This window comes from Cantharellus anzutake (assembly GCF_015039405.1).
Source record: "Cantharellus anzutake strain C23 chromosome Unknown EI90scaffold_31, whole genome shotgun sequence".
NCBI lineage: Eukaryota > Fungi > Basidiomycota > Agaricomycetes > Cantharellales > Hydnaceae > Cantharellus > Cantharellus anzutake.
The window spans coordinates 395,780-422,817 of record NW_024066981.1 but is presented as its reverse complement, the minus strand read 5'-3'; the positions used below and the strand labels follow the sequence as shown (position 1 = coordinate 422,817).

Here is a 27,038-nt window from a genome sequence, read left to right as displayed (position 1 = left end):
CAACATGAATATATCCGACGAAGATGGATTGACACATCCGTTGCCAATAACCAAGGCACAGAAATGCGAAGATTGATCAGCGTTGACGCGGCATTGAAAGGTAATTAGGCACATGAGATGAACAGAACTTGCTCCCCAGCGCAATGCAAAGCAACTAAGCCAGGATATGAAGAAAGGTTGTCAGTCTCCGTCGAGGGAGGGTGATTCAGTACCTCACAGCAGTCGTGATCTGGTCCATGGGGGTGCAACTCATCATACTTGTACAATGGACTCCAGCAACGTTGCTTCAGAGAGTTCCCAAATTTCGTCAGTTACAGGGCATCACAGGTCATACTTTGATTTTTGGACTCACACGTCCGCAAAATCGCTTCCCATGGTCGGGGTTTCATGACTTTCCGGACCGACGAACATTAAATAGCTATGTTAAACGTACTGCAACCTGCGGAGGCAGGAGTGGGTGACCGTGGGCTTTATTGTGAAAGCAAGATCCATACTCATATAGAGGTGGGAGAAATGCATGTGCAACGGTAAGTGAAAGCGGTCCTGAGAGTATGATAGTGTGGTACATCAAGACCTCAACAGCAATATTGAGGCGAGAGGATGGTAGAGTGAGCGAACCGTCCAGTTAGTCGTGTCCTTTTATGTCCTTCGGAGGTGGCATGGAAGCCTTGACGGTGGACCTTTATCAGCAGGAACGACCACCACCTAAATGGGAGACCTGGTGGCATTCCGCACCGAGGCATGTAAGCACCTTCATCTTTCTGCCAAAGTGGCACAGAGAAATTCGCTTCGGGATACGTGATAAGCGCGCTCATTCCGATGCAGTTTGGAGGCTGGGTACGCAGCCTCCTGATATTGAGTGCTCAACATGCTGATACCCAGGAGAAAGTGATGTGTGGATTCGATGAGATCCGGCATCTCCACTAGAACTCCAGACAGAACGGAGCTCCGGAGCATCGCGAGACCATGACGAGGGCAGAAACGTCAGGGCAATTACCCCTATTGAATCGCGGGCGAATCTTCCCACAATTTGGCCGTCTTCCTGCCACTGTATAGCAGTATCATGTAGGATCGGCGGTACGCACGTACACGAGGGTTGCTTTGAGTTGTGACCAGTTACATGTAATAAGGGCCATACCGCTGGGGCCACTTGTGAGTCGTTACTGCTATTCCAACTGTGCTTCAGATTACTCTTTGTTTGTGCAGTTTGATCTCATGGCCATGGCCGGCTAGGACCCTACGGCCGACCACTGGTACTGCTAGCACTCACGTACACACGTGTGTAGCTGGTGATGTATCATGGAATACGTAAAGGAGGAAAGCAACTAGAGTGTGGCGTATACGATGAAGGACTATTCCGCGGCACGGTTGGTTAGGCCGATCAGAGCGAGGGTTGGAGGTAGGTTAACATGGAGAATATTTTAAGCCCCATGGTTACTGGGACTTGCATTGCATGTAACGGGAGGAGGGGTGCGAATTATGCAGCGGCATTGGCACTGAGTGCGCGCGCACGAATCAGTGGACAACAAAATCCTGACTCGGGTACAGTCATTCCACCGTGTTCCCGCATGCACGCGTTGGACGAACAGTCAGAAGTCAAGTAAAATGACGCAGTACTAGCGGGATTTCTTCATCGGTGTGGACATGCTTGAGCCTTGACAAGCTTCTCCCGACAACTTCTGTTGCAGAACTTAGACCAAAGTTGTTCGCCTACGTCGACCGAGGTCACGCTAAAGTTGAGAGGTGACGTGTTCATGAACGGTATCCAGAATCAAATCAACGCTGAAGATGTGGGTATATGTAAGGTCTGGTCACCCGGGTCCTTGGACATGGACAAGTCCAGAGCGTGTACTATGGCGATGGCCAGCATTCATACGCGCACGGATCCGTAGCGCCAGAACATTGTCTAAGGTGGATACGCTAGCCGACAAGGGCTAGATAGCCAAATTTGCTTGCGTGTACAGTTTAACCCCACACGGATGAATAATTGACCTGAACAGCGGAGGCATCGACATTGGAGCTGCGATTGCCTGGACAAGCGGTTAAACAAGCAATGCATCTAGATGCATCCAAGGATGAGTCTCCCCGCACTAGGATAGAGCGCGGCACTCCCAGAGGAAGTAGATCATGTGTGTTGCATTTTTGATCATCACCAGCTTCCCACCCGATGTTTGGGGGTATGCGCAAGAATCATGGGCCGAGTATCCCGTGGAGAAGCAGAGCTTAATATGGATGCGGGGAAACGCAAGACGTCTGGAAGCGGTGGCTTTGTGTTATTCACTTTCAGGAGGCGCTGTCAGCCACAGCATCACTTTAATACGAATCTTTGGTGGATTCGTGTCACCGATCCCTACAGGAGTGTTGCACCCGGCTGTGAATGTGAACTCTCTAGCATTTATGTGGCACCCGCATAGTAGCCTAAAATCGGGATTCCGGATGCCGCACCCTGCGAGACTGAACCTGGCGAACAGGCGTCTCCACCCAAATTTGTATCATGTAGTGCGCGGAGAATGTGAACATATCGATGGGGCTCTTTCCTGGATAATCGCGCTTCTCCAGGAGAAGCAGCGCGCAGCCTCCATTTGCAATGGGACATCAAATCGTAAAGATCACAAATTCGCAAGTACGCACGTTTGATGAACTCCGCTCCTGTGCAAATAAGGACATATTGCAAATGTTCACTGTAGACGCTCAGGACTTGGGCCACCGCGATGGTTCAGATGAATGGACCCTGTGTGTGGGGTTGTTTATGTGGTCTCGTCTTTGGCTTGATTCAATAGGAGTTCTTATCTGGTGGTTGTGATGGCCAAGTCTCTGCCCTCATAAAAGGGGTGGGTACAAGTGCTCCTGTTTATTGGGGCCTTTACCTAGTCCTCTCGAGTCGACCAACTCTTCACTTGGCAAAAGTCATGAGGTTCTCAAAGGCCTGTGCTCTGTTCGCACCCGCGGTCGCATCTGTACATTCAGTCGTTGGCTGGGGAGTCGTCGGTCACCAAATGTAAGCTAATATCATGTTCATATCCGCCAATCCTCGAACTCCAGAACCCACCTCCTACCCCTTCTACTCCCAACAGCGTAGCGACCATAGCCGAAATATTTCTGACAGCCAATTCTCGTTCAGCCATCTCCACCATCCTCCCTCCGGAGACGAACGGCCATCTAGCGCCTATTGCAGCATGGGCCGATAGGGTTAAAAACCCCTCTACAGCTCCCTTGCATTTCGCGAACGGAGTGGGGGATTGGCCTCCTTCGCAATGTTCGTTTGGGACCAATGGGTGGACGGATCCGCAGAGGAATGTTTTCGTGGGGATTTTGAATAATACGCTTGGGATTACAGAGTATGAAGGGTATGCACCATGGAGCGTTTGTTGTCTTTGTTGTGTTGGTTAACGATTTCCTATCTTCTTTTTGTTTGATGTGGGCAGTGTGGAGAGGGATCATGCGTTACGATACCTCGTGCATTTCGTCGGAGACTTACACCAGCCGTTACACATCGTAGGGAGGGACAGAGGCGGAAACGGAGGTGTGCAATTGTCCACTCCCCCCATTCATTCAACAACTTTTTCACTCTCACACAGATCGTGTTCGTTGGAATCGCAAAATCACGAGTACGTAACACCAGCATGCGATTTGGTTCTCTTACGCGACAATGGTTTTGACTGCCAACTTCATCTATTGCTCGGTTTCTAGATCTACACTCAGTTTGGGACAATTCGTTGATCTCGAATGCTATTCTTTCAATTACCAATTACACCGACCCTCTGCCTTCGTGCGTGCCTTCTACTTGTTTACAAAGGACCTGTGCCGTTCTCATCCCCATTGAAATTTCGCAGCCAACAAATCGAATCTGTGCTCACAGGTGCAATCTACGACCCATACGTCCGCTTTATCATCTCGGAGGGCATCCTCCAGTGGTGGAAGGATGAAACTCATCATTGGGCTTCTTGTCCCCCGACTTCCTCCTTCGATGGATTGCTCGGACCGAATCAATCTCCTCGAGACCTATTCAACATTAACGGAGACGAATCACTCGAGGACGCCGTCGACCCCCAAACGCGCTTCGCTCAGAAACTCTCATCGGACTCTTTCTCGCTACCTCTCTCACCCTCTTCATCACCCGAGCTCCCTGCCTGTCCTCTTGACTGGGCCAAACCCATCCACGCCCTGAACTGCAATCTTCGTTCTCCCCGTTCCTCGCCAACGACTCTCATCTGGCCAAAATTCCTAGATATCCCTCCTCATGACGGACCTCCTGAGCGCGTGCCCGCGGGTGAGCTGGTCGAGTTGGACACGCCTGGGTATGCTGGGAAGGTCAGAAGCAGTTTGTTGGTCGAGAAGTTGTTGGCGACGGCTGGTTGGAGGCTTGCTGCCATTTTGAATGAGTTGTTGGATCCTCATGGTTCTGGAGTGGACGGCAGTGCGAAGGGATTGATGACGGAGCCTAGGGTTTGGGTAAGGAATTAGTGTGTGTTTATGGGGTTGTGTTTTGTGTTTGGATGATTGCGTGAATTGAAATATTTGTTGCGTTTCAATCGCGCGTTCTGTCTTGTCGATCTTGGTCCTCGTTCTCCGCGTATATATTTAGCATTTTACTATGAGGCTTCGATTCCTGAGCCGTTCTCGGAGCCACTCAGCATGGATGGACGGGGCGTTATCATTTTAACATCCTGGTGTGTATAAATTGCATATATCGTCAGAACTTGCCACAAGTGTATGGGTTGATGCTTATCCTTCTAGGTTCTTGATGTCTGTCCTTTCCTTGAGATTTGCTGCCCGTTGTGTCGTCGGTTATGGTTCTGCGAATTATGAATTACTCAGGAACGCTCTCGATTGGTTCCTGGAGGACTCTTCAGAACCAAGGTCAAGCCTTGTTCGTCTGGACATCCCTGAACTGACCTGTGATCTCTTGTGCACTTCGAATCTCGGGCTGCCTGCGATCAGTTTCATGAAGGGACCTCCGGCACCTATTTGTTCTAGCTACGTCCGACACTCTGGTTTTTCCCATGGTTTGGATAGTCTAATGTTCGCTCAGAGGTGATCAACGCGTGAAGCATGCGATTAGCTCTTTCCTTGCTGCCACCACGTTCAGAATTCGGCCTCACACTACCAGCTCTGTTTGGCTACGGGATGATAGTGCCATTAGGATGTCATTGAGATCTTCTGACTCTATTGTTTGTCAAAATTAAAACGGAGAAACACTGGTGACCAGATCGTATCGTGCATGAATGAGTTCGTTGCAGTTGAATGGAGTGTTTTGCGGATTATCATTGCTTGGATCCTTTGGCGTTCGAAAAACGATTCCGACTGATCCCCGAATATACAATGGGTCCCAACGTTTTGCCTCGGTTTTCGCTGAAGCTTGGCGCTTCCGATGTCACTGCCCAAACCCGAGCCAGTTGGTTCTGCACGCCTTGGGTGCCGCCTTTGGCCTGAAACTGCAACTGTCAGGCTCGAGCTACGAGGGGTAATATTTATCAGTTCTACATGTAACATCCGCCTGAATCGCACTGATGCCGGAGATTGGGCTTAGGTGTGTCAGTAGAACTCAAAATCAACTCTTGTTTACTACTCCACCTCGTTCCACATGCACAGCGAGCTCGTAAACGTATTCCCCTGCGTGCATCCACATAAGTTGCCACTTTTTTAGTGGACCGCGACCTCGTGAAGCAGCACACAATGCGGGACCCGGTATACATGGGGGTCGGCAACCAACGTTGCGACCTTGTGACACTTACATAAGCAAAATGCGTCTCGATTCTGGCCGTGCCATCCTCCCACTCAAAACACATCATCTTTAGGTTGCAAACTATCTAGAATTTGTGTAAATGACAATGATGTGAAGGTCGGAAGTTATCTACATGTGGAGGTGAGTAATTAGATGGATTTTTTATTTATGAAACCGTGGTTGGGCTAAACACTGTCATTCCGCGTCGCCATAAATTCTCCTTGTATCTATGGGTCCCCCTTGCTGACTGTTGTTCAGCATGGCCAGTCATATGAGCTCGAGCTCTAGTAAATTGTCGGGTTTGGGGGGAGGTGATCTTTTTCCTGGAATACGTCCAAGAAGTTCTATCCCTTGGCATTTGGGAGACTAGGACGTGGGTGTCCCCAAATTAATAAGCCAATAAGACTGAAGGTTAGATGCCAAGAGATCCCAGGTTGGGCCAGGCGACGTCGGTAAACCCTGGCACGTGATTCCTTTTTGCGCCTATCCCGACATTTTGGAAAGATGCACCCCAAATGTACCTTCAATCCTCTTCTTTTTGCTTGATTTTTGGCATGATTGTAGATGTATCGTCTGTTTATATTTTGGCCTACCGGATTTTGGAAATTCTTCCTCAATCAAAAGTTATTCACCATACATAAAATCGCATTTTAACATATTGCTTTATAACTCAATGATAACTACATATGAACCCATCAAACTTCGATGGAATGCTAAAATAGCATTGGACTGACTCTTTGCTCAGTTATTACCTTGGTACAACCATATATTATATGGAGCTTGGGCCTACTACATCCGTTGTGGCTTCCAAGTCACAGAATGTACCTTTCCTCTTTTCCGATTGGGCTCAAACTTTGCGAGATTGCTCTATAGGTACGAATGCAGGTTTCGGCCTAGTGGATTTCCGAAATTCTTCCTGGTGCATGAGAAAAGCTCAAGAAGATCCCGCACATTTTGTGATATTCCATAATCATCCATAAAACCGCTTCAAAATGGGCTCACATCCTGTGCGGTATCTCAATATCATTATTAAGTAATAATTATGGTAATACTTGAAACATGGTTGTACTGTCAAGAGGAATTGTTTTTGCATGAGGATGACGGCCATTTTTTTTGTATCACGTGGTTACAATATTACCTCAGACGTCTCCCTTCATTTGCTGACCCCCATGTATTATACAGTACTAGATACTGTCTCCATACTTGCGGGATTGCATGGACCGGCTCGTCGTCAGTATTGTTGTGTTTTAGAGTTTTCCCGGTCATGCGAGCTAGCTCCGGCTGCCCTCTCGATGAGCAAATTTGTGTAAAAGCGCGATGATGATATTCCACTGATGGATTGTACGTACACATTGATCAAACTTGCTAGATCCCATCTGCGAGACGGCTTCCATATGACCTGAGTATTCTGAGGTACGCTAGCACTCCATCTTGAATCTATACTAATAGAGGCTGGTAACCTGCCTACATCTTGAATACTATATACGTACGTCTTAGGCTGTACTAGATGGCGGCGTTGGAAATGCACCAATCAGTAACTTTACATCAAGCCCTTCGCTTGCAGGGATTAACTGTTGTGTTGTTAGTCGACAGCACTCAGCACTTGAGCATTGATCGCCGAAATATCAGTAGCTCTGTATATCCAATTGTCCAACCTTGAACATTAATATTCCACCGTGAAACTTCGCCATGTTACTTATTTGGGTGCATTTATTTTGCCACGAGCAGGCTGTCCTTCAGAACACTTTCATAGTTAGGCAGATAACGTGAAAGACCTGGTGTCTACAACGAAGCTGTTGAGGTTGAGGCCCTGCCGATATTACACCGGGGAACAAGCCGTGCCGCCTAAGCGCGTTTGAGTTCTTGAACAGGCAATTTCCGAAAACGTTACCAAAAATTTGAACGTCGCGACGTCCACTTTGATTCTTCCACTTCATCCCAATCGTGAGTGAGCTGCACTTGGGGTTTGCATTGTCCTGACACGCATTTTCCCGGCACGGTCCCACTTATGTTGTAACAATTTCCTGTGTGGACTCCCATAGAGAGCTCAGCGCTGCCCCTCCTTATACCAGTCGCTTTATTCGGGGCTAGATTACAGCGCATCATGTCAAGCACGATGAGCATCAGACAGTCGTCGGATGTGAAATACTCGCAAGTCCCGCAGAATGATACAGAAGATATTGTCGAGTTGAGAAAGGCGCAAAGCACTGCTCAGCAACTCTCAATCTTGAATCATCCAGGTATGTGTACCCAATTCGCTTGAAAGACTTTTGGAAGCTTATTATGGTGTTCCAGCACTACCTGTTCTATGTTACTGTCTCGCATCCATCATGATGACGGTTGTAAATAAGGCAAGCCCATCAGTCCATCCTTGTAAATTCTCGCATTCCTGATGAAATCCTCTAGTATGTCGTATCCGGAGCCAACTTCAACATGACTTGTCTTCTCCTCGCTATTCAATCAACCGTCTGCGTTGTGGTCGTTCAGTTTGTCAAAGCCCTTGGAATCATCGACTTCCAGGATTTCGATATAACTGTTGCGAAGAAGTGGTTTCCCGTAAGTTTTATGCTGGCTAGTGTCATATATACCGGGTCAAAGAGTCTGGTGAGAACAAGTGATGATTTCGATGTATCGGTGCTAAGACGTTTAATCCTATTCAGCAATACCTCAGTATCCCTGTATTCACTATTTTCAAGAATTTGACTATCATCTTAATTGTGCGAGCCACTCATCGCCATACGTTTTTCAACTTCTTATAATTTCAATCAGGCCTATGGCGAAGTGTTATGGTTTGGGGGCAAGGTCACCCGTCTCTCACTTGTTTCCTTCCTTCTCATGGTCAGCCTTTCCTCCCCCCGTGCGCTGTACGTGACTCATAATTTTCTCAGGTTTTTTCGTCGATTATTGCCGCCTGGTCTGATATCGCGATTACTCTCGAAAATGTGAGCAGCGCTTGGTCTTCTGTTGATCCAGGCTCTGGCTCTGCCCCACTGCCCGTCTCCTCGATACTGGTGACCTTGTCTGGTGGATACTTCTGGATGTTCTTAAATTGCATATCCACGGCCGCTTATGTATGTTGTCTAACGATGTTTGAGGATCCCACTAATCGTGCATTCGGTATAGGTTCTAACAATGCGAAAGCGGATAAAGGCGATGAGCTTCGGTGACTGGGACACTATGTTCTACAACAATTTCTTATCGATCCCAGTCCTCACCATCTTTTCCTTCTTGGTCGAGGATTGGTCAATGGTGAACCTGGTCAAGAACTTGTACGTTAAGATTACCCAAAATGGTCTCTGTATTGTAATACCTGTGTTTCGCGTTTAGCCCTCCCGACAACCGACAACTCCTGTTGTCTGCCATCGCCTTTTCTGGTGCCGCGGCTGTTGGTATCTCCTACACCACTGCATGGTGTCTTCGTGCCACCAGCAGTACAACCTACAGGTCAGCAACGATGGATAATCGCACACGGAGATCATACTGACTCTTGTTTCAGTATGGTTGGTGCTCTGAACAAATTGCCCATTGCCGCTTCTGGCATGGTGTTCTTCGGAGACCCTATCACCCTTGGTTCTGTGTCTGCTATCTCGGTTGGTTTCTTTGCGGGCGTTGTGTATGCAGTTGCGAAAAACAACCAGGCGAAGGCTGAGAAGGCACGATTAGCGCAGTCGTCAGAGATTCCACTTCACCAAGCGAAGAGTTAATTCCCTTACCCGTGATCCATTCCTGCTCATGGCTCAAAGCTTGCATATTCACACCAGTTCATCTCTATGGACGTCCCTAATCCTTAGACTGCAGTTCCCAATAAACTTATAGTCTTTCGCAACTTTGATATTACACATTTTCGCCTCAGTAGATAATGCCTTACACACCGCGTCCTCTAATCGAGGAACGGCGGTGTTTCCAGAGGTCCTAGCTCTCACCTGTCCATTAAGGTAACTATCCAACGTAGGCAGGTTAGCCTCTATCAGATATTCAATGCAATTACGAAGTGCCAAAACGGGAATCAAAGTCGAAGGTAATCGATTGTTGAATGAGACCCAGGTTCCCACCACGTAAAGCTAAATCGTGTCGAGTGTTACATCGAGAGGAGTTATATATAACCACTAGTTGTGGTGTCACTGATAATTGTCCAAGACTTCATCGTGGTTCCCTGCCAGTGGATTTTATAGGGCGACCGAATTAATCGGTCATAGTATGGGTTGCTCGGTTTGTCCTAGATATATTATATATCATCATCGGGCGGCTGACCTACCCCAAATAGCCATAGTGCGGACAGAGCTGTAGTGGATGAGCACAATCTTCCATCCTACACTCCTACACATCAGCGCCTACGCCTAGGACGGAATCGTTCTCCAAGTTGTCGTGTCCTTTGCATTAAGGACGATGCTTCGGCTTTTTATGCGAACACGTCTCTCTTATCACGCTTACGAGCATCGATTCAGTTGTCGTTGTGGAGAGGGGCTCTTGTCCGCTAGTGCCGCTTCGGGTATCATGCAGAGATTTGAAGTCGCATCTTCGTCGTCTGGCCAGTTTCCATCGGTTCCGTCGATCCAAAATTTCAAATCGTCCTGGGCGTTGCAGTGAATCAAATCCCCTATGTGTATGCAGTCTCGCTTACCCTTTTAACTAAGTATTTGGTCTTGGGTCTTACAGCCAAGTGCAGCGCGCCCGATTTGGATGAATGACCAGGCAGGTCATGTGATTGTCCAAAATGGACAACCACACGTGCTTATCTCGAACCCGGCACCGCCCCTGGCAAGTACCTGCGGTTAATCATGTTGCTTTACGTCAACGTCTTTTTCGCTCGGTTGTATTTGACAAATTCTTAGTCTTGTCCTCATGGTGCTTAACATCGGACGAAAAAAACCATTCGGTTTTCTCCAGCGTTTGCCGGCTCTGTGGAGCCGAAGGCAACACTGCCACCTTCAGGTGGTTTTGGAGGCTGATATGCCGGATGCAATTACCCATTATAATGGTTCGCGATAAAGAACCCGATCCTTTCGTCTGCAACGCCCCTTGCAGGCAGATTTCGAGCCACTGCACCCATCAGCTGAAAGAAGGATCCAGACACGACCATGGCATTGAATCCTAATCGTGGCCAGAGCCCAGGTCCAGGAAGTGCCAGTATCCCAAGCACTCCAATCCATTCGATCCAGACGATTCGTCGGCGCGTAGCTGGCCATCATGGTCCATTGACAAAGATTCTGGTTGCAAATCGAGGCGTACGTACTATTTTTCAAGCGCGGACATCTCGATGGTGACACTACGCAGGAAATCGCCATCCGTGTGTTCCGAACTGCCCATGAATTGGCGATGCACACCGTAGCTATCTATTCTATTGAGGACAGACTATCAGCCCATCGTCAAAAGGTATGTGCTACGTAATCCTCCCACACTTCCTAAGCGGCCGCTTGTGACTTATTTTGTTTGGGGATCTGAAATACTTCGTCCACGCGGATTTTAGGCCGACGAAGCATACCAGGTTGGTGCAGGATTGACCCCTGTTGCTGCATATCTCGCGCAAGAAGACATTATAAGGATTGCGCTCGAACATGGAGTGGATATGATCCATCCAGGGTATGTTCCTGATTTCGCTTCCCTGTCGCGAAGCTGCACGGCTCCCGGCCCTTTATTAACGTTTGTGATACAGGTATGGTTTCCTAAGTGAGAATGCCAATTTTGCTCGTCTGGTTGAGGAGGCCGGAATAGTTTTCGTCGGTCCGTCACCCGAAGTCATTGACAGCCTCGGAGACAAGACCAAGGCTCGGGCCATTGGTATGGAACACAGTCCTCGACTCCTCGAGTTCCCCTTCAAATAGTGTGTTTTTAGCTGTTCAAATTGGCGTACCCGTTGTTCCAGGTTCCCCAGGTCCGATAGGAAATGTGGAGGAAGGCTGGGCATTTGTCGAAAAGCATGGATACCCAGGTCTGTATTATCCAACCTTGCTCCTTTATTCGTTGATTGTGACCGCACTTCCCTAGTCATTATCAAGGCTGCCATGGGAGGTGGGGGTCGCGGAATGCGCGTCGTACGTGAGAAGAGCGAGTTCCCAGATTCTTTCAGCAGAGCTGTCAGCGAAGCCAGGTCCGCATTCGGAGATGGAACCGTCTTTATTGAACGTTTCCTGGAGCGTCCACGCCACATCGAAGTTCAGCTCCTTGCTGATGGGGAAGGGAACGTCGTGCATCTCTTCGAGCGTGACTGTTCTGTTCAGCGAAGACATCAGAAGGTAGTCGAAGTCGCTCCGGCCACACACCTTCCTGAACACACCCGCTCAGCCATCCTGGCTGATGCCATTAAGCTGGCGAAGAGTGTTGCGTACAGAAACGCTGGTACTGCTGAATTCCTCGTTGACCAACAGGGGCGTCATTATTTTATTGAGATCAACCCTCGTATTCAAGTGGAACATACCATCACTGGTAATGACCATTCTTCCATCTTTCTGATTTTCTTACTAAATCCTAATAGAGGAAATCACCGGAATCGACATCGTTTCAGCCCAAATTCAGATCGCCGCCGGTGGGACCCTCCCCCAACTGGGCCTTACCCAAGACGCCATCACTAAGCGAGGCTTTGCCATCCAATGTCGTGTCACCACAGAAGACCCTGCCACCAACTTCCAGCCTGACACTGGGAAGATCGAGGTTTACCGCAGTGCAGGAGGAAACGGTGTCCGTCTTGACGCTAGTTCGGGGTTTGCTGGTGCGCAAATAACTGTGAGCGCAGTTGGTGGATCTGCATTCTTCTGATGGAGATTGATCTTTTTGCGTGAACGTATCTAGCCTCACTACGACAGCTTGCTGGTCAAGGTTTCCGTCAGCGGCACGACATATGAGATAGCCCGCCGAAAGATGCTGCGCGCTTTAGTGGAATTCCGCATTCGTGGTGTCAAGGTACTCGTTGTGATGGAAGTCGCTCAAATATCATCCTCACGGTTTTGCAGACCAATATTCCGTTCTTGTTCCGGCTACTCACCCATGATGTTTTCATTCATGGTAAAACCTGGACTACCGTGCGTTTTTCCCTAGCCAGAGAATGCAGTATCCCTAATTATCCTGCATCCAGTTCATCGATGACACTCCAGACTTGTTCAAACTAGTGCAAACTCAAAACCGCGCCCAGAAATTATTGGCTTATCTTGGAGACCTTCTCGTTAATGGCAGCAGTATCAAAGGACAATTGGTATGTGCATCTACTTTCCGCAGGTAAATTAATAGTGATTGAACATATTCCCAGGGAGAACCCGCACTCACCGATGAGGTTGTCATTCCGAAATTTGTCAATCGCGAAGATCCAAGTGGGCCACCACTTGATGCCTCCTTCCCCTGTGAACAAGGGTGGCGGAGCATTATACTTGAGCACGGCCCGGCCGCTTTTGCTAAAGCCGTGCGCGATTACCCCGGTGTGTTGATCATGGACACCACATGGCGTGATGCCCATCAATCCTTGCTTGCGACTCGAATGAGGACGATCGATATGGCCAATATTGCGAGAGAGACGAGCTATGCTCTTGCAAATGCCTACAGTTTGGAATGCTGGGGAGGAGCGACATTCGACGTTGCCATGCGCTTCCTGTATGAGGATCCTTGGGACCGATTGGTATGTGCTGGATTTCATGTCGAACGTGCTGGGGCTAACTTGATCTGTAGCGCGCTCTCCGAAAACTTGTTCCCAACATTCCCTTCCAGGCTTTGATTCGTGGTGCGAATGCCGTTGGGTATACTAGCTATCCGTGAGTGCACATCCCGCTAGCGCGGTGGTTGGGTTTGAAACGTCCATGCTTAGAGATAATGCCATCTATGACTTTTCCAAAAAAGCGGTTGACAACGGATTGGACATCTTCCGTATCTTTGACGCTCTCAACTATTTTGGTAAGTTCCATCTTCACCTAATCCCTTACTACGCTTTTAACATTGGTCTTACAGAAAACGTAGGCTGTTCTGTATTTAATGCCGCTGCATATATCCTGATCCACCCCAAACCAGATGAGGCTCGGTATTGATGCCGCAAAGAAGGCTGGTGGCGTGGTGGAAGCTGTTGTTTGCTACAGTGGCGACGTTGCCAATCCGAAAAGGACTAAGTATACTTTGGAGTACTATTTGAACTTTGTTGATCAGTTAGTGACCGAGGGAATTCATGTTCTCGGTATCAAAGATATGGCAGGGCTGCTGAAGCCCAAGGCGGCGACCATGTAGGTGTTTCTACTTTCGCAATGACTTCTGGAAGCAAAGTTTCACTCTCGTAGGCTCATTGGGGCTATTCGTGAGAAGTATCCTGACCTCCCTATCCACGTCCACTCTCACGACACCGCTGGTATTGCTGTCTCAAGCATGCTCGCCGCCGCCCAAGCAGGAGCAGACGTTGTTGACGTGGCTATCGATAGTGAGGCAGCATTAGTCTCATGGCTTTTCTGTCACTTACTGTGTTAAATTAGGCATGTCTGGTATTACCTCCCAGCCGGCTATGGGAGCCATATGCAACGCACTCGAGCACACTGGAGTTGGAACGGGTATCAAATATGAGGATATTCAGGCACTTAACTTGTATTGGAGTCAAGTGCGTCTACAGTACAGCTGCTTCGAGGCTCCGGTGCGCGCTTCCGACTCCAGTGTGTTCGATCACGAAATGCCTGGTGGACAATACACCAATCTCATGGTAAGGCATTCGACAATCGCGTGCAGTGAGTTTCGGGGCTGAATCTTGTGGTGATGGACAGTTCCAAGCATCCCAGCTGGGACTCGGCACGAAATGGAGTGAAATTAAGAAGAGGTACATCGAAGCCAACCAGCTGGTACGCATTGATAAACTGCTGCTCGATAACAGAGGGGCTTATTGGTCAATAACTTTTGCAGTGCGGGGATATCATTAAGGTAAGTGATAGGAACGTGTGATGGATTTGGCTGAATGGCCCCACAGGTGACGCCATCTTCCAAAGTCGTAGGCGACTTGGCTCAATGGATGGTGTCAAACTCATACTCGAAAGAGGACGTCATTGCGAAGGCCGAAACCCTTGACTTCCCTTCATCCGTCGTCGAGTTTTTCCAGGGTTATCTCGGACAGCCAGTTGGTGGCTTCCCTGAACCACTACGGACACAGATTATTCGCAACAAGCCTCGAATCGACGGGCGCCCCGGAGCCACCATGGCACCTATTGATTTCCGCAAAGTGAAAGGCGATTTGCGTGCCAAGTTTGGAAAACATATCACGGATACCGATGTGACGTCGTACATAATGTTCCCCAAGGTCAGTCAGTAGGGACCTTCTTTACTCTGCACCTGACTGAGGAATAATTATCAAGGTGTTCGAAGAGTTCCAAGGATTTGTCGGGAAATACGGCGATTTGAGGCATGTCGCAACAATGGTTTCCAGTGGGTCGTAATTCACCACCTTCCTTTCAGTGTCGTCCCGACCCGCTTCTTCTTGTCCAAGCCAAAAGTTGGGGAAGAAATGCACGTCTCTATCGAAAAAGGAAAAATGTTAATCGTCAAGCTCCTGGCTATTGGAGCCGTTGACGAGAACAAAGGGACTCGAGATATCTGGTTTGAGGTTAACGGGGAGGTGCGCGAACCTATGAAGCCTGCCTAATTATCACACCATTCAAACAACTTGTCTCCAGTCTCGCGCAGTTGCAGTCGAGGATCATTCTGCTGCAATCGAAACAGTTCGCCGCGAGAAAGCCACGGCAGACCCTGGCTCTGTTGGTGCACCAATGGCGGGTGTGGTTGTTGAAGTCCGCGTGAAGGAAGGACAGCAAGTCATGAAAGGCGACGTACTATGCGTCCAGAGCGCTATGAAGGTATACCACTCATTTCTGAGCTCTCGAGTACCTGCTGATGGAAAACGATTCATCAGATGGAGAGCGCTGTCTCTGCACCGGTCTCTGGCCATGTCAAGCGAGTGCTAGTGAACGAGGGTGACAGCTTGAGCCAAGGAGACTTAGTAGTGGAGCTTTCACAGTAAAGCAGGTGCTACCGAGCCGTCGTCATATGATTGTGCAACTTGTTATGACGGATCGTTTGTACACTAGTTCGAATCTCCAATGCCGTTCTTGACAAGGCAGCACTATGTGTGGCTAGTGGTTGGCTCAGCTGCCAGTCATCTACTCCAGTCGCTATTCTGCTAGCGTCGCGCTCAGAGCTGTATATCCGAAGCAGTTCTAATTTTGCTGTCGACTAAGGGGTTTCGATTGAAGCAGAAACTCGAACCAAATCGCTAGTATCTATGACGAAAAACGCCGAATGTGTGTTTCAAGAATAATGTCTGCATCGGCTCCGTAGAATTGCATCCTGGTTCTTTATTCTGAGGGCATCTCTTCGCGTACCGGCTGCGATGTCTGTCTCGGGCTTCAGGCTAGACTGATGCCGAGCAGATCGTTCATTGGCAAACATTTCCAGACATTTCACGGCCATTCAAGCAGGTACACCCTGTCGCTATCGAAGCACACAAAGTAGACTCTTTATACCATTCCATCTTGGTTTCGGAGTATTAACTCGGCGGTGCACACGATGGCGGTCGAAGTATTGAGACGCACTACAATGTAGGGGACCAAGTCATAGAAGCCTTCCTGCCCAAGGTGACACGGAGGTTCTTCCAGGACCATCAAACTCACCATCGACCGTCGTTCCTATCTCTCTTCGGTGATGACCCCAGATGAACTAACAATACGATAGCTTTTCCCCTCCCATAGTGTAATCAGGTACGAGTCGGAGGCTATCACTCGTACAACCCACTATGAGATGAACGCAAGATTTTGTTGGGCTTGCGACCAGGGCGGCTCTCTCGCCTGTGATTATTCGAATGCCCATTGAGGAACGAGTGAACCCGGCCTATTTCTGACGGAAAGATTATCGTATTAGGTGGATCGAAGATCACGCTACGTGAATTAGTTGTGAAAAAGCCCGTTCGCAGAAGTGGTAGAAGGGTGTGCATGATAAGGGATCTTGCGTGGGGTAAGAAAGTAAATGGACCATGATTAGGACACGACTAGAAGTAAAATAGCAAGGGAAGAAGAACGGGGCTACAGAATGCACAGTATGGCTGTCGGTGGCAATCATCACCAGTACAAATTGTTGGAACGAGAGTCTCAATCGCTTCAAAAGACCGTGGAAGCGATCAGTCATTCTTAGCATCATGATCCTTTGCCTTTGTTTGAAGAGGCTGGATACTCTGCTTAGCCGTGCGCCTTACGGCAGGGATACCGAACTGTGTATGTGGGATAATCAGAGCAAGGTCAATGTTAGGAAGATAAGGGGGTAAATCAGCAAAGCCACGTTACCTTGATGGAAGGGTAAGCAATGAGGAAGAAAACAAGAGATGCAAAGAAGACTTTGACGGGAGTCGGGAAAGGCTCAGGGAACTGTCCACGACCGAACTTGACGATGATCAATAACTCAGTTAGCACCGTGGCGAGCAATAACCATGCGTGCTGGCCCATCCGCACGACTCTCCTGGAAGCGAGTTGCAAAGATACAGAAATTACGAGATCCTGTGGTGCTGTTACGACTTGGAATTACTCACTGAGTTTCATGGAGATACTGATATAGCTCCCTCGTAGCAGGCAATGCGCACAAAAACATGCCCGCTAGCCTTGCAATAACGAACTTGTGTTCGGGACCCATCCATAGTAACGCTTTCAAATAGAAGACGTTCAGCTCCGCAACGAGGAACGTTGTGAGAAGCGATACGACGGCAACGTATCCAACGAATGATCGGGTTCCTTCCCATTTGAAGGTCGTCCATGACTGTGGGGTAAGTTGCTTGACGACACGGGCTGATTTCTTGCGAATACCCCGGGTTTCACGAAATCCTCGCCAGACGTATCGCTGTCAAGGGCAGGAATATTGGCTCCGTCGTCACTGCACGCCTATAATTGCCAATGCTCACCTTGACCTCAAAATATGCGCAAGTTCTCATGCCTACGACCCGCCGTTAGGTAGTGGAGGTCGAAGCGCCCCTGCAAGCTTGTTCTCTTACCGAGGGAAATTCCAGCCCAGTTGCATATCTGTTTATGGCTCTTCAGCCGGAATCGTTCTGCTGGAGGATGAGAGGATAAAGCAACCTACGTACCAAAACATCCAGGAGCCAGTGATCCCACCAACACTCATTGAAATTAGGTAACTAATCCCCCTCATTACATATCAGAAGCTGGAGAAATTTGTGCGCCACACACGCAATGAATGGATGACGGCGAACCTGATGTGATAGCGAATATTCCGCAAGCTCGAATGCGACGCTGAGAATCTATATTTGAGAGGGAAAGAAAAGAAAGGGAAAAAATTGGATGAGGAAGGGATTCTCTTGCAACGCAGAGAGAAAAGGGAACAACCGAGAAAGAAGAAGGGGAAAAAAAAAAAAACCAAGCGAAAAAAAAAAAGGTAATAGTAGCGCCACACCATCTCCTACTTACCCAGCAGAACCAATAATCCCTCAAAATAAGGGCTTTGCCAAACCATCCAAGCGAATGGGCCAAACAGAAGATATCGATAGCGCCCTAACAAGTCGGACACAAAGTGCCGAATTTCAAAAGCCCCACAGAAAAAAAAAGAAATGGCGGCGGATCAGACAAGGGACCCTTTTTTAAACACATCAGAAGAAGGGGGGGAGATGGACTCATTACCCATAGGGTCTTCAATGTAAGTGTGCAATCTTCTGTGTAGCTTTTCTCCGGAAGTGGAACGCCTAATGATGGATCCAGATATTTCATCATCATTCTGGCGCTGTCTAAATCTTGGAAGAGCAAGAATACGAGTCCGAGCTCGTAGATGAGGTTGACTCCAAGGACAACACGCCAGAAAGCGGGATGGGGACGAAGGAAAGGGCCATCCCGAAACTGGACAAGGGAAAAGGTGAGAAAAGCCACTATTGTCGAGTAGATCCCTCTGGGTACGTATGACGTGGTGACCAATGATTTGATTGTGAAATGTGAGTAAACGAAGGGTTCGTTAGGACCATGACTCAATATGTGAAGTAGTACGTACAAGAGCTGTTTATCTCGACCTTCTTCCAGGACATCTTTTGATATGGCTACATAAGCAAGTATGGCTTTGTTTTTGTGTTTTTTTTTCACGTTTGTGTTTTTGTTTTCGTTCCCAGGACAGGAGAGATTTGGGAATAAGAATTCGCTTTGAAATCAGAATTTCAAGGGTTTTTTTAAAGGAACATCTCTCTCTCTACCTAACATTATTGCCAATGCGGTGAGGGTTGCAGGTTTGAAGAAAAATCCTACACTTGTGTCATTTGTTCGGTCGAATGGGACGATCCTGTAAGGAATGATGTGGGTATTAAAGGTTGGTGAGTGTGGTGAGTATGAGTAGAGGGAAATAGGCGGGGTAATTATGATAATATTAATGATGCAAACCGAGTGTATGGCTCTGAACGGTCCGCCTGTAATCCACCGCGTGTCAGCTTGGGCTACAGATCCGAACATCATACACCTACATCATACCCTTAAGTTGTAGCATATATGGGTTCTTGGTGAATGCCAAGTCCCAAGAGTCGATGACGGGCCACTCACATCTCACGGGAACGCCATTCAATCCAGGCTGAGGCCCAGGCGTCATCAAGGCGAAATACTCGTCATCTGTACTGCTGATTACTCCCCGCTCGTGAACGGGAGAAGAAGGTGCGCTAGAGAAATGCGCTGTTTGCGCAAGGGATTCTGGTTGTGTTTGAGACATTATCGAAAGAGAATGCACGTTCGTCGAAAGGAGGAATAAGTATTGCCAAACCCAAAAAGGGGAATTTGTTTGCATTCCCCACGTGACAATAAAATGCCTCATGGAGTTGTCCGAATTTATTGTTATATTGTTATATTATTCACGTCACAGGATCCCAGAAAAGGATTCTTGTGGTTGCGACGAATTGTGTGTAGTGCTACCTGTAGTACTGTAATGCTTTATGCTCTCGGCTACTTATAGCTCGCGGAGTTGACCGATTCTATTGCATTCAGTTGAGTCAAAATGATGCTTAACCAGTTTAATTCCCCGCTTTGGCCCTGCCAAGATGGGGACATGTCGAGTCAAAGCAACGATGTTGTCATTGTCTCGTGAAAATGCTGACAGCCGGGATGTGCCGTGAGACGTAAGCGTTAGAGTAAGGGGTGCGCATAAGCGCGGGTTATCAATCTCTGAATCCGAATACTTTACGTACTCTAGAAGAGCGAACTACGCTCAGCGATAGCCCCCCACGGTGCTAGCCGGGGACGCAAAATTCACTCAAGCAGAACGGAGCTTGCCGAAGGGCGAGTTGCGGTACGGTTGGTTACATACATCGACCGCGAAATGAGCCGTCGAAGCTGAAACGACTACATAGCGATGATGTGACGTTGCCTGCATCCTTAATCTGAATTAGTCCAAGGTGCAGATCTTTGAAAAACCAGGATGTAACACCAACAGTTTCCGAGAATGCGGACCGCTGCGGACTCTTTCGCGATTACCGAGTTCCGGGCATAGGCTCTTGCCAATATTGCCAGTGGTGTTGGGGCGTCTCTGATGCCAGTCATCTGATAATTGTCGTGAACTTATACGTACACACCCAGCTTCGAGGCAGTACCGATGTGGAGGGAAATTATTGCCTATATTACCTACACAACGGGGTCAGTTCGCACAATATTGGCATCACCAATGTTTGATAATCACACAGCTCTCAGCGGTGGAAAGCGGCCGGTACTCACGCGACCATGACGATCCGAGCCACCGATCGCCTCCGTGCAGCAAGTCTCAACAAGAAAAGCCCTCAAGTGGCAATGCCAAACAACTCATGGGATATGCAAAATGCGGCCTGATAGCAGACATGATGTAAGATCATGGTAATTGGGAGCAAGTCTCCGCAGCAACCTTGCGATTAATCTAATGATGCTTGCAAAACGCTATGGTAATACGAAGCTAAGGTCGACTTACATCAGCACTTCAGTCTCACCTGCCAGCCTATATAACGGCGGATGACTGACACTTGCCTCAACCCCTCACCACTCTCTCCTCACTTCTAATACACACTTGATCTCCTTTCTACTCTACTCTTCGTCCTACTTGCTTTCTCGCATCTTCTTTGCGCTACCTTCGCATAGTACCTTGTAATTCGAAATGATTGCATCATTCGCATTCGTCTTTGGTCTCCTCTCTCTCGCCTCGGCCCTCCCGCTAGACAAGCGCATCGTACCAACCTCTCAGTGCACAACTATTGCAACTGGCTTTTTGAAGACGAGTATGTGCTTGTTAGATCCTCTCACTCATCCAACAAATTAAATTAACTCTGATGATGATCAGCGAACGGGCACAAGCTCAACCTGGACGCGTCCAACAAGCTCTCGTACAGCGCGTCCGGCCTAGAGGTCGACGTCCAGAACTGTCAACCAAACTTCGGTCGCTATGACGGGACGAATGGGACACCAACCGAAGGTTTGTCTCGCCTTCGCTTCATGAGCGTGGGAAGCTAAACAAAATTATATGCATCCCATTTCTTCCAGGCCACCTTGTCGTCAAATCCACTGGCAAATGCTTGTCCCTGCAGACTCCCTATAGCGGCCCTCCGTTCACCGTGACCGTCGATGACTGCTATTACGTCGACGACAGTGGTTCCACATTCTCCAATTTCATCAGGCAGAGCGATGGAACGATTCTCTTCGCGGGAAAGTAAGTTTGTGCAAATCATTACGCATACCATGGTAAGAATCCTTACGCGCGATTGGCAATACTTAGCACTCAGGAAGATGGTTCATACCATTTCTTCCAAAATCAATGTGCTGCTGGTACCTATGGTGTGAGCGGCACGGCGACGTCTGGAATCGCGACCTTGCAATGCAGCACCGATGCCAACATTGTTGCTCTCAAACTCTTCTAAAGGATTCCTTCATTGGTTCCGTACAATGATCCACGAGTTAACGTTTTCATGGATACATGTTTTTTTTTTCTTGACGATATTGAACGACTTCAACAAATAATGTTTCTCATCCTCATCTTTTTGTTTTTTTTTAACCAGCTTGCCAAACCCTTTTGTACATCATTGACAGCGGACATTCCTACATGCATCATTCATGTGTAATCGAACATTTCTTGGACTCTCTTGTCTTCTCCTTCTCATTTGCTTCCATCTTTTGTACAGTGGTAGTAATGCTTCCTTACACGAAAGAAATTTGATTTTAAGTACGCCTTCTCGTTTCAAGGTTGTCGTTCGTTGTGGGAACTGGAATAAAACGAAGCCATTCATGCAAACTTTGCCGCGCAGGTTTGCTTGCAGCTGCCTATTTCGAGGGTGTTCGTGATTTGATGATCATGATGAGCCAAATCCGAGATTACTCCACTTGAGTGGAGGGGATGCTGGTATCCCTGCGACGGCGATTTAAGTAGTGACTGTTCTGTGATTCGGACTCAGCCTTCTCTCCGGTTGCTGGAGGGAGGTTGGTCGGCAAGCGCCGCCCCGAAACATAGCCACGGGCAAGGATGTACCGAGGGCACAGCCGCCGCTTCTTCTTCCGCTCCCACATATTTCTCTCGTACATAACTGCCTTTGCACCTGAACTGGTTCGACTTTCAACAAGTCGTCGACGATGATCTACACACTCTCGATACTATCTCTGATAGCCCTCTCCCTTCTGCGTAAGCACTCATCGAACGTAGGTTGAAAACAATAACACCAATTGTTGATTCCAACCCCCCCCCCCCCCCTCTCTCTCACACACCGCAGTTGCATACTATCATCGTGCCCGTTTAGCACCTTACGTCCCACAGCGACTCCTCTCCATCTTACCCACTTCCTTCTTTGGAAGATTCGGTCGTCATTATGTCCCTCTATCAACGTTCGAAGCACAACGTGATGCAGGGCTCAGTTCGAACATGTTCGATCTAGAAGGGAACATCGATGGCGATTCTAGAGTTGGGCTTGATGAGAGAGGAGAGGAGGAAGTGAGAAGGATCATGCAAGCAAGGGGTGTTACGTGAGTGTTCAAGGTGGTGATGATCGGGCGCTTAGCTGATAGTATTTTCTCTCTGTTTTTTTTTTTTCCCCGACTCTCAATGCGGGCGGTTCTCGATTATGCTGTCTTCTCGCATCGGGTATAGTTTTGACCAAGCTAGGTTGATTAGACATAAGGAATATCTCGCCCGGAACGGTATCGATCCTAACACCGGTTAGTGACGGGAGTTGTTTGACAATATCTCTTGACGTTCTTTAAACCTTTTCGTTTCTTTTTCTTCTGGTGACAGGGATGCCACTCGATTCCAAGGCTATCACTAGGCTCTAAACACGCGATTCACGGTGTTAATCTGACATTTGTTTTTCATCACACACACCAACTTCATCTTTCATTCCCCTCATTTGATTCTTGCTTGTTTCTCCTATCCCTCCCCCCAGTTTGTAACGTTACGCACTTGTACGGATTGCTCATGTTGTCTGTAAATTTATTTTTCCTTGCTTTCGAATCTGGAGCCACTACCATCAATATTGACATTTCAATTGAGAGGCAGTGTTGCAAACTCAATTGATTTGTTCCCTGACGTTGGAATTATGATGGAATTGGGTTGGTTGATGTCAATGTCTTGATGACACTGCGCTTCTTGTTTCGTTCGTATGCGACCTACCTTCTCCTACCAGCAGTGCTCCAACCAGTTTTGATTTGGTATTTGGGATGTCCGCGACGATTTCATTGTTGGCCGGGCTTTAAAGTTGCGGGTACTTTTGTTCATTCAGGGTCCTTACTGCTCCACTCTTCGGGAGCCATGCCAGGTCTGTGGGGCAGCCCCGTAACGTGGTTCAACGCATGTATCGAGTTCCTTCCATTTCTTTGTCCCCCGCCTCTATCGGTTCGAGTCTGATTGACTCAATGCACAAGGAGTCCTGCGTGTGGTGAAAATTTGTGGGAACTGCACCATCACTTCACTGTGGTGTGGGCACTTCCTTAATTTGTTCACTTACCATCACCGGCCGTTAACAACAAAGATGCCAAAGTCATTACTGGATCGTTCATTCATGTAACAAAGGCTGCACGGTCATGGCCGAAACCACTACTGCTCGAGAATGGCACCTCGGTCTAAGGATGAAGCCGTTCTGGCATGCTAGTGATCATACATGTCTCGAGTTCTTCGAAGCGTTGGGTTTTTCGTCAGACTTGGTTCCTGCAGCCCCGGACTTTGCTCGTTGTTGCATCCGTACGGCTCATTTTCGCAAGCCAGTAGCCACTTCATTACCTTTACGTATGTGTTGGAGCACTCTGGACCAGAGAAGCGTGCCCCAAGTAATAATCCTCAGGAACCTGGCGCAAAAAGGCCGAGTGCGTTGACGCCACAAAGCAACACTTTTAAGCTCCAAGTGCTGATTGGACCACGTTCCCTGTCCATCCTATCCCCGATTTTTTAGTCGTTCGCACACTGCACTGGCATTGCCATGCAGGGTTTCAAATCTGTTTTGGAGATGGGTACAACAGATAGACCGTTCACGAAACTAAGGGTCAATCCAATGTTGGGTCAGTAATGACCCATCTCCATTAGGAAAATCAACTGGCCACTGCCTAGGATGCTCCAGAGAACCCCAGAACCCAGCATTTGGAGTGTGGAGCATTTGGAGCATCTTTGTCTGGCTTTGCCGATGTGCATGCAGGCACGCCGCTATCAGAATGATGATTAATCCAGAGAATGCGGCTTCTCTTGTTCGCCTTGCAATCTATTAGCATCTCACACCGGTGTAACCACGTACATTGTGATGATGTTGGATCTTCTAGCCCTGTTACCTTCCAAGAGTCAAGAGACATCACCGTCAACAGAGCTATGCGGAGTGGGATTGGATGTTGTGCTCCTAAAGTACCCGGGCCCGGAGGCCTCGCTCTTCTTAAATCGTCTTCTTTACCTCATCCCAAGCGCTTACAACACCCATCACCCTCACGCGCACGCCTTTCCGGCAATCATGGCACCCCACGCTCTGCATCATCATCTCGAAATGGCTATTGATCCACGCAGGACTGGTATCGGCCTTCGCCTCCCATGTTATATATCCTGCGACCAGACTATAAGCTCGCATCACGCTCATCCTCAACTCCCAGTCACAGTCCGATGCATTTTCGTGCAATTCTGGCGGATTCAGGAGCAACTTATCTAGTGCGGCTTTTCGAGCTTCATGGAGCCTGAAAAGGCGGGCTAGATATAGGGGACCCATTGTAATGGAGCTTTGCGCATCGATGGAAGATATGGGGACACGCAATGCGTAATAAGAGCATTGAACTGCTAACTCCTCGAAACCATGCGATGCTGCAAGAGTGTAGACCGCCAATGGATCAGCATTCGGGTCTGCGGAGTAAGACATGAGATCTATGAAAGTTTCGGAATCTGCGGGTACGCATTCAGAGAGCTGACAGCCATACTCGACGAGGGCATCGAAAGTTTGAGCAATCGTTTCGAAGTCCGGAGAGTAAATACGTGAAGAGATTCCCTGCAATTTAGAAAGACCCGACATCGGCAGGTGCCATCAAGGTAAAGAGTTAGAGACAAATTCGCGTACGTACATAAAGGATGTGGAGTAGGCAGTTGATGACTCTAGCATCTTCGTCAACGAGGAAAACAACCGATGAGCCGTCCAGCGCAATGGCGCAACTATCGGTGAAGAGGCCACCAAAGGAGGTCCGAGATTTGCTTTGAAGTCTTTCTCTGTGCACGTGGAACAAGATCTGATCTGAAGTTTGGAGGATACAGTCCGGGGGGTTATCCGTGTAGGGGGAAGGAAATGGGGTATGCAGATTGAACGCAGTCGACACAACGATAAAATCTTGGTCGAAGTTCGAAATGGCGTCGATGTCACAGGTCGTTAGCGTTTCCTTTAAATATGTATGGCGTAATGGTCAGTCTACAGCGATGCCGATCGAACGAGGAGGAACACGAACTAGAGAGCCAAACGAGCCCCATTGAATTTCTGCAGCCTGGTCGCCCATTTTGGCTGATCTGTGGTCGAACCAGTCGAAGACTGTACATCTCCAAAATTCATGGAAAGCTTTATGCACTTGGGACTGAATAAGAACCCTCTTCCGCACGCGGAGGGTGCTGTTGCCAAGCGATCCACGGCCAGGGCACCGCCTCGCATCCAATTCAGTTTCTACTCGGCGGCCCAAAGGGCAAGGCAGACCTACTAAATTCAAGTTGGCCGATGAATCTATATTCACCCGAATGTAGATTAAAGTACGATAGTTCAATGAACGGGAGTTGGACCACCTGGACTCTGAAACTGTTCAATGCCAGGGGACTTACTCGGATTCTGAGATATCTCACTGGTCCCTCTTCCCTCTCACATGCAGTGAAACCCTTCCTTGTGTAAAAGTACGAATTAGCCATGAGTTGATGTGGAGAGAACCCAAATGTTTCGAAACGCCCGCGAAAATCATGCAGCCCATTGCCGGAATAAATTAGACACTGCCTCGAACAAATTCGGCTCATGGCTCCACCCAGGCGTCTGCAGGCCTTCGCATCATCGTCGATTTCAACTGGAAAGCGCAGGGACCACCCCAAACGCCCCACAAACCACATATCGAGCCCTTGGTCCACGACTGCCAGCTTGTATAGAGGCGCTATCGAGTAGACCAGACACTCTGTCGTGTGTGGAGAAGCTGTACGTCGACAATGAAACGTTGCGCCCCTGCACCACTCTTGCCCAAAGTCTTATGTAATCCAACGCAGTTGTTCCCGCATTCCAGGGTCATGATTCCAGCAGATTATAATCCGGGGCTAGACTGCTCCAGAATCCATCAGGTGTTCAGTCACATTTGGACTTGTTTTTGTGGCGCGTTCGGACATGCCGAAATTTCACATCCGTGTCCGTGTTGAACTGGCCACAACCACATCTGATTCGCCAATGCGATAATTTCCCTTCAGCATTGGGATCAATTCCAGTACTCCAGTATTTCATTTTGGGCTGAGCACCGTACGTCTCCTCCAGTGCCCGTAAGCGAATGTCGCATTCTAATCGATCTTGGAGCGTCGTGTTCTTCAAAGAACGACAAGCATTGGCCCTGCAACGTGTTAGAATGCCATTCCAAATATGGCAACCCGTCTCCTAGCAGTTACGCTCGTAGTCCAGATGTATGGGTCAACGTCCGTAAGCAGAGAAGCTGTGTAAGGTAATTTCTGCGCGGAACTTGCGCGCTCTGTAAAAAGCTCCACGCGCCGGATACCTCCGGCGACTCGAGGCTCGAGGCTAGCTGCTTAACAAACACCTCGCATGCGTATCGACAAGCTTCGGTGGCTATCGCCTGACGGGACAAAATCATTGGTCCGATGATTAGAACCGGCTCGAGTTCGACAAGGATATATTCAATTCTGCTTGTTCCTTTGTCGTGTT

General features: G+C 48.5%; 10 protein-coding genes across 10 annotated transcripts; 7 read left to right on the top strand and 3 right to left on the bottom strand.

The window, feature by feature from the left end:
• The first annotated feature begins 1,865 nt into the window (after window positions 1-1,865).
• On the top strand, window positions 1,866-2,758 carry EI90DRAFT_1398764 (uncharacterized protein). Its single transcript, XM_039051759.1, has one exon. It carries the CDS (start codon window positions 2,128-2,130, stop codon window positions 2,635-2,637), a length of 510 nt encoding a protein of 169 aa, XP_038914884.1. The 5' UTR covers window positions 1,866-2,127; the 3' UTR covers window positions 2,638-2,758.
• Window positions 2,755-4,650, top strand: EI90DRAFT_3062706 (phospholipase C/P1 nuclease domain-containing protein). The gene is made up of 6 exons (XM_039060661.1): window positions 2,755-2,998; window positions 3,075-3,347; window positions 3,426-3,523; window positions 3,579-3,608; window positions 3,691-3,769; window positions 3,834-4,650. Exons 1-6 carry the CDS (start codon window positions 2,910-2,912, stop codon window positions 4,462-4,464), a joined length of 1,200 nt encoding a protein of 399 aa, XP_038914883.1. The 5' UTR covers window positions 2,755-2,909; the 3' UTR covers window positions 4,465-4,650.
• EI90DRAFT_1398943 (uncharacterized protein) lies at window positions 4,518-5,241 on the top strand. Its single transcript, XM_039051760.1, has 2 exons — window positions 4,518-4,670; window positions 4,738-5,241. Exons 1-2 carry the CDS (start codon window positions 4,636-4,638, stop codon window positions 5,036-5,038), a joined length of 336 nt encoding a protein of 111 aa, XP_038914882.1. The 5' UTR covers window positions 4,518-4,635; the 3' UTR covers window positions 5,039-5,241.
• On the bottom strand, window positions 5,058-7,335 carry EI90DRAFT_1399397 (uncharacterized protein). Its single transcript, XM_039051761.1, has 6 exons — window positions 7,216-7,335; window positions 7,075-7,124; window positions 6,897-7,006; window positions 5,575-5,688; window positions 5,485-5,507; window positions 5,058-5,435 (listed from the first exon to the last, which is right to left on the bottom strand). The coding sequence occupies exons 2-6, from the start codon at window positions 7,117-7,119 to the stop codon at window positions 5,167-5,169; spliced, it is 561 nt and encodes a 186-aa protein (XP_038914881.1). The 5' UTR covers window positions 7,120-7,124; window positions 7,216-7,335; the 3' UTR covers window positions 5,058-5,166.
• Window positions 7,336-7,453: 118 nt separating this feature from the next.
• Window positions 7,454-9,729, top strand: EI90DRAFT_3062699 (GDP-mannose transporter). The gene is made up of 10 exons (XM_039060660.1): window positions 7,454-7,669; window positions 7,768-7,965; window positions 8,021-8,076; window positions 8,132-8,329; window positions 8,386-8,442; window positions 8,495-8,563; window positions 8,614-8,796; window positions 8,849-8,994; window positions 9,053-9,169; window positions 9,222-9,729. Exons 2-10 carry the CDS (start codon window positions 7,830-7,832, stop codon window positions 9,427-9,429), a joined length of 1,170 nt encoding a protein of 389 aa, XP_038914880.1. The 5' UTR covers window positions 7,454-7,669; window positions 7,768-7,829; the 3' UTR covers window positions 9,430-9,729.
• Window positions 9,730-10,490: 761 nt separating this feature from the next.
• On the top strand, window positions 10,491-16,027 carry EI90DRAFT_3062696 (pyruvate carboxylase). The gene is made up of 24 exons (XM_039060659.1): window positions 10,491-10,950; window positions 11,000-11,098; window positions 11,193-11,305; window positions 11,379-11,503; window positions 11,559-11,654; window positions 11,711-12,148; window positions 12,198-12,445; window positions 12,512-12,622; window positions 12,673-12,741; window positions 12,795-12,911; window positions 12,966-13,328; window positions 13,379-13,461; window positions 13,515-13,600; window positions 13,655-13,659; window positions 13,715-13,920; window positions 13,975-14,111; window positions 14,164-14,384; window positions 14,446-14,520; window positions 14,582-14,599; window positions 14,646-14,972; window positions 15,028-15,074; window positions 15,128-15,287; window positions 15,346-15,525; window positions 15,582-16,027. Exons 1-24 carry the CDS (start codon window positions 10,804-10,806, stop codon window positions 15,687-15,689), a joined length of 3,579 nt encoding a protein of 1,192 aa, XP_038914879.1. The 5' UTR covers window positions 10,491-10,803; the 3' UTR covers window positions 15,690-16,027.
• Window positions 16,028-16,352: 325 nt separating this feature from the next.
• On the bottom strand, window positions 16,353-19,347 carry EI90DRAFT_2973683 (phosphatidyl serine synthase-domain-containing protein). Its single transcript, XM_039055786.1, has 14 exons — window positions 19,243-19,347; window positions 19,167-19,174; window positions 19,087-19,112; window positions 18,903-18,988; window positions 18,707-18,770; window positions 18,346-18,607; window positions 18,136-18,219; window positions 17,922-17,969; window positions 17,796-17,846; window positions 17,703-17,730; window positions 17,613-17,644; window positions 17,247-17,551; window positions 17,005-17,176; window positions 16,353-16,931 (listed from the first exon to the last, which is right to left on the bottom strand). The coding sequence occupies exons 1-14, from the start codon at window positions 19,286-19,288 to the stop codon at window positions 16,842-16,844; spliced, it is 1,302 nt and encodes a 433-aa protein (XP_038914878.1). The 5' UTR covers window positions 19,289-19,347; the 3' UTR covers window positions 16,353-16,841.
• Window positions 19,348-20,327: 980 nt separating this feature from the next.
• EI90DRAFT_1399729 (uncharacterized protein) lies at window positions 20,328-21,663 on the top strand. Its single transcript, XM_039051762.1, has 4 exons — window positions 20,328-20,930; window positions 20,993-21,124; window positions 21,193-21,358; window positions 21,425-21,663. The coding sequence occupies exons 1-4, from the start codon at window positions 20,810-20,812 to the stop codon at window positions 21,564-21,566; spliced, it is 561 nt and encodes a 186-aa protein (XP_038914877.1). The 5' UTR covers window positions 20,328-20,809; the 3' UTR covers window positions 21,567-21,663.
• Window positions 21,664-22,390: 727 nt separating this feature from the next.
• EI90DRAFT_2923928 (uncharacterized protein) lies at window positions 22,391-22,965 on the top strand (the record flags this gene model as incomplete). Its single annotated transcript, XM_039054831.1, has 3 exons — window positions 22,391-22,659; window positions 22,784-22,851; window positions 22,928-22,965. Coding segments are annotated over 3 exons (375 nt in total), but the record flags the coding sequence as incomplete, so codon positions are not given.
• A 1,407-nt stretch (window positions 22,966-24,372) lies between these two features.
• On the bottom strand, window positions 24,373-25,808 carry EI90DRAFT_3062686 (uncharacterized protein). Its single transcript, XM_039060658.1, has 3 exons — window positions 25,591-25,808; window positions 25,216-25,524; window positions 24,373-25,142 (listed from the first exon to the last, which is right to left on the bottom strand). Exons 1-3 carry the CDS (start codon window positions 25,636-25,638, stop codon window positions 24,546-24,548), a joined length of 954 nt encoding a protein of 317 aa, XP_038914875.1. The 5' UTR covers window positions 25,639-25,808; the 3' UTR covers window positions 24,373-24,545.
• Between the last annotated feature and the right edge of the window lie 1,230 nt (window positions 25,809-27,038).